We start from the raw sequence: 4,310 nt of genomic DNA, 5'->3' as shown, positions 1-4,310 counted from the left end.
TCCCGACCAACTGGGCCGATCAGACATACTCCGATCATGTGTAGAGAATTTTGATCGGACCAAGTGCCACGCATGCTCAGATCAAATTCCTACATCAAAGCTATTGGCTACTAGCCTGAATGTAGTCCCATCGTAACGAAATTACATCATCACGTTCTGAAAGATCTGATTTTTTCGCCAACTTTGTCCGACCGTGTGTATGCAACAGTTTCGGACAAGATCCGACGGACAAAATCCGACGGGCAAAATCCGACGGATTTGGTTGTGGAAATCTCCGACCGTGTGTACAGGGGCTTAGAGTGGTTGAGCTTCCGCAGCCTCTTAGATCCACTTCCTGTTTAGGTGCGCAACACTGGCTGCGCATTATTGCTTGGGACTTCTGGGTAGTGACCATGGTGGACAATGCTTGCATATCGTATCAGCAGAGCTGCATGTAGTCTCCACAATGTTACAGGGTGTGGTGGGGTGACAATGAAAGAATACCTTTGAAAAACAGTTCTTGTATGGACAAGCAATGATCGTCCTGAAAGGAACAGCCAATGAGATCTTTAAATTTGGAATTACATTAATAGGTGTTAAAGTGAATTCCAAAATGGGTTTAGTTCTACTTTAAGCATAACTAAATATATATATATATATATATATATATATATATATATATATATATATATATAAAGAAACATAACTACAAGTTATTTTTTAATTAAGTTTATTGTGAAGAAAATAAATTATGATTTTGTAATTTTAGTAAGAATGGTGGAGACGTCTGAAGGATCCAATTCTGGGACTTGTGGCTCCCCAGTCGCTGTATCTCCTGTATTCTCCAGGTTTCAGGTAATACTGACGTCCCTTATAGTTGGGCTCCTCATAGAACATCCAGTAGCCATCTTGGACATGGACAGAGTGGATGTCTTGGTAGCGGAATCTCTCATGGACCTGAGGACAATCTTCAGTGAACTCCATCATCTGACCTCTGAAGTCTTCTCTCTCGTAGATCCTGATTCTGAAGGAACCTTGGTGCTGTTAAAATAAGTTACACCACAATAAAACAAAAAGGAGTATAAACAACAAATGGCAAGTGGTCATACAGCTAACACTAAGCCAATAGTTTTTAGCAGAGTTTTGGATTGAGGAGGGAGGAATTCAATGAAATTGTATATCTTTATTGCTGTTCTAGAACCCAGCAAAAACATCTCCTTCCATCTGTGGTCCTATCATGACAGCTAAAGTTCCATAGAACAAAGTTTCATAGAATACTCTCCATAGAAAACTATCCATGTATTCCAAAGTAAAATTCATTGGGGTGCTACTACTCTCCAATAGTTTCCATAGGAACAAAACAAGAATCCACTGTAGAGATAGGATCCAAAACTTTTCACAAGAGAGTCCTCTCTGTTCAACTCATATTGATAAGACACTTTACAGCCAATTGGTCTCTGTTTTTTTTTTAGATACACATATAATAAACAATCAAAAAACCAAAATGATTTAATAAAGAGTACACAGGTGTAGTATTACCTGGGGGCTCAGACGCATAGATCTAATGGAGTCATTGTAGCCCAACCATTGCTGGAAATCAGGATACTCTCCTCTTTGGAGGAAGTACTGGTGTCCTCTGTAGTTGGGGAGCTCATACAGGATCCAATTCCCACTTTCTACGCGGATGGAGTTGCAGCGTCTGAAGTTTGAGGACAGGTCGGGACATTCAGAGCTACACTCATGGGAGCGGCCCTGGAAGTTCTTGTCCTCGTAGAAGATGATCTGAGGAATAAAAGGATAGAAATGTATATTTAAGCCTCAAAAAGAATTCTACTCTTGGCTATACTTCTTGCATAGATTTTCCATACTCAGTATACTGTATATCTAAAAGCTGTCGAAAAGACACACACCGGCTCAGAGTTAAATAAACCCAACAACAGATAAAACATTTTTTTTTCTTTACTTTCGAATAGGATGGAGAAGAGTTAGACCTCTTGTATCCCCATTGGTTACCTTTTATGTGGCTTTATATTTTAACACCCATCGTCTGGGCAGGAAATTAGTGGGGACCCCCTTTATGGGGACCAAGATATCAGTTAAATATTAGCAGAGGGTCTAATCTGATCTGCAGAATATAAAGTAGAAAATGAGTAGATAGATTTCACCTTACTAAGCAAGTAGATAAAAGTAAGGTCCAATAGACGGCTAATGCCGTGTACACACGAGCGGAATGTCCGACAGAAAAAATCAGACGGAATCTTTTCATCGTTTTTTCCGATTGTGTGTATGCCTCATCTGACTTTTTTTTTTACAAAAATTCAGACGGACCTAGAAATAGAACATGTTTTAAATCTATCCAACCGAACCAATTCCTATCTGGAAAACCGCTCATCTGTATGCTGTTCCAACGGACCAAAAACGACGCATGCTCCGAAGCAAGTATGATTCTATTGGCTACTGGCTATTGACATTCCTTTTTCTAGTCCTGTTGTACGTGCTGTACGTCACCGCATTCTTAATGATCAGACTTTGGTGTGATCGTGTGTACACACTACAGTTTCAGTGGAACTCTGTCGGAACTCCATCGGAAAAACCTTCAGAGTTTATTCCGACGGGGAAAACCGGTCATGTGTATGCGGAATTAAATTTCATCTGATTCCTGGTTAATCATTCAAGTCGTGTTTGGCCCTAAAAGCCTGGCTTGACAAAACTTATGCTGAAGATCCACTGAGTCAGGTGGAAAATGGTGGATTGACCTTTCAGATACAGTCATTGTTCGCTAATGTCATTGTGTTCAGGTGCAGCGGCTGCCTGAATACAATAATTGGCAGTAGATATTCCTCCACCCATGCTGTTAGCACAGATAGGGGATTTAAATGTTTTTTTTCTTCTTATACAGCGCCCAGGCTGAATGAGAAAATACCAAGCCATGTATGAAGGTTTTTATCTTAGAATTTTTATCACAATTAGATACTCATTTTTTGTTTTACAAAAAACAGGACCCCAACCTACTGCCACCATACTGCTGTTTAAAAATTGCACAACCATAAAGCAGAGCGGAGCTCTTTCCAACAAAGCAGACCATGGGTTGTACAAGTGGAAAAAAATAAAGACATTAGTAAACATGATCATGTGATCTGTTCAGCGACCGGCCTCTATTCCAAATCAGCCTACAGAAAAAGTAATGGCTTCCTACTGCAGCTTTTATAAATGAAACATAAAAAACTTAACTCAATATGGAGCAACTATGTAGTATCCAGTGAAGACTAGATACTGATAACTCTTCCCCGTTTGAAATATGGTCCGAAGCGTTCTTAGGCCCTTACCTTTGCCATTCTTCTGGATTTGTCAATGTGCTCCACACTGTTTGCACCAGTAACTGCCTTGATGAAACCCGTCCTTATATACATCCTCTACTGCTTACACATTCACATGCTGACACTATACATTGTGTGAAGAATGAATGGCTTTTTTTCCTTTACTGTGTTGAACTTTGGTTGGTTTCCATTGTTTGAAGCTTTCTGGGTGAATCAGCATTCAAATTGCCCATACCTGAACAGAGACAGGCTTGACACACATGGCCTATATTGTGAAACTCTGTCACTGTGAAAATGGTTATAAAAAGGTCACAGGGTTCACACCTATGCAGAGTTTGACCTCACAGGGAAACTGTCAATTTATTCAGACTTACAGTATCTGACAAAAGTGGGTACACCCCTCACATTTTTGTAAAAATTTTATTATATCATTTCATGTGACAACACTGAAGAGATGACACTTGTCTGCAATGTAAAGTAGTGAGTGTACAGCTTGTATAACAGTGTAAATTTGCTGTCCCCTCAAAATAACTCAACACACAGCCATTAATGTCTGGCGGTTAAAAGTGAGTACCCCCCTAAGTGAAAGTGTCCAGATTGGGCCCAATTAGCCATTTTCCCTCCCCGGTGTCATGTGACTTGTTATAAGGTCTCAGGTTTGAATGGGGAGCAGGTGTGTTAAATTTGGTGTCATCGCTGTCACTCTCTCATACTGGTCACTGGATGTTCAATATGGCACCTCATGGCAAAGAACTCTTTGAGGATCTAAAAAAAAGAATTGTTGCTCCACATAAAGATGGCCTAGGCTATAAGAAGTTTGCCAAGACCCTGAAACTGAGCTGCAGCATGGTGGTCAAGACCATAGAGCGATTAAACAGGACAGGTTCCACTCAGAACAGGCTTCGCCATGGTTGACCAAAGATGTTGAGTGCACGTGCTCAGCATCATATCCAGACGTTGTCTTTAGGAAATAGACGTATGAGTGCTGCCAGCATTGCTGCACAGGTTAAAGGG

General features: G+C 40.5%; 1 protein-coding gene across 1 annotated transcript; it reads right to left on the bottom strand.

Annotated features, from left to right (window-relative positions):
• Positions 1-692: 692 nt before the first annotated feature.
• On the bottom strand, positions 693-3,403 carry LOC143975672 (gamma-crystallin-3-like). Its single transcript, XM_077478166.1, has 3 exons — positions 3,306-3,403; positions 1,519-1,761; positions 693-1,020 (listed from the first exon to the last, which is right to left on the bottom strand). Exons 1-3 carry the CDS (start codon positions 3,387-3,389, stop codon positions 745-747), a joined length of 603 nt encoding a protein of 200 aa, XP_077334292.1. The 5' UTR covers positions 3,390-3,403; the 3' UTR covers positions 693-744.
• Positions 3,404-4,310: the final 907 nt, after the last annotated feature.

This window comes from Lithobates pipiens, unplaced genomic scaffold (genome assembly GCF_037356315.1).
Source record: "Lithobates pipiens isolate NorthernLeopardFrog02 unplaced genomic scaffold, aLitPip1_a1.2 Scaffold_13, whole genome shotgun sequence".
NCBI lineage: Eukaryota > Metazoa > Chordata > Amphibia > Anura > Ranidae > Lithobates > Lithobates pipiens.
Note: the sequence above shows the minus strand (reverse complement) of the source record. Positions and strands in the feature narration are given on the sequence as shown.

What these genes read in the sequence shown, in the direction of transcription:
- LOC143975672 (XM_077478166.1), bottom strand. Translation starts at nt 3,389, where the DNA reads ATGTATATAAGGACGGGTTTCATCAAGGCAGTTACTGGTGCAAACAGT. An exon ending in AATCCAGAAGAATGGCAAAG is followed by an intron (nt 1,762 to 3,305) that starts GTAAGGGCCTAA and finishes TTTATTCCTCAG; the next exon opens with ATCATCTTCTACGAGGACAA. An exon ending in CTATGCGTCTGAGCCCCCAG is followed by an intron (nt 1,021 to 1,518) that starts GTAATACTACAC and finishes TTATTTTAACAG; the next exon opens with CACCAAGGTTCCTTCAGAAT.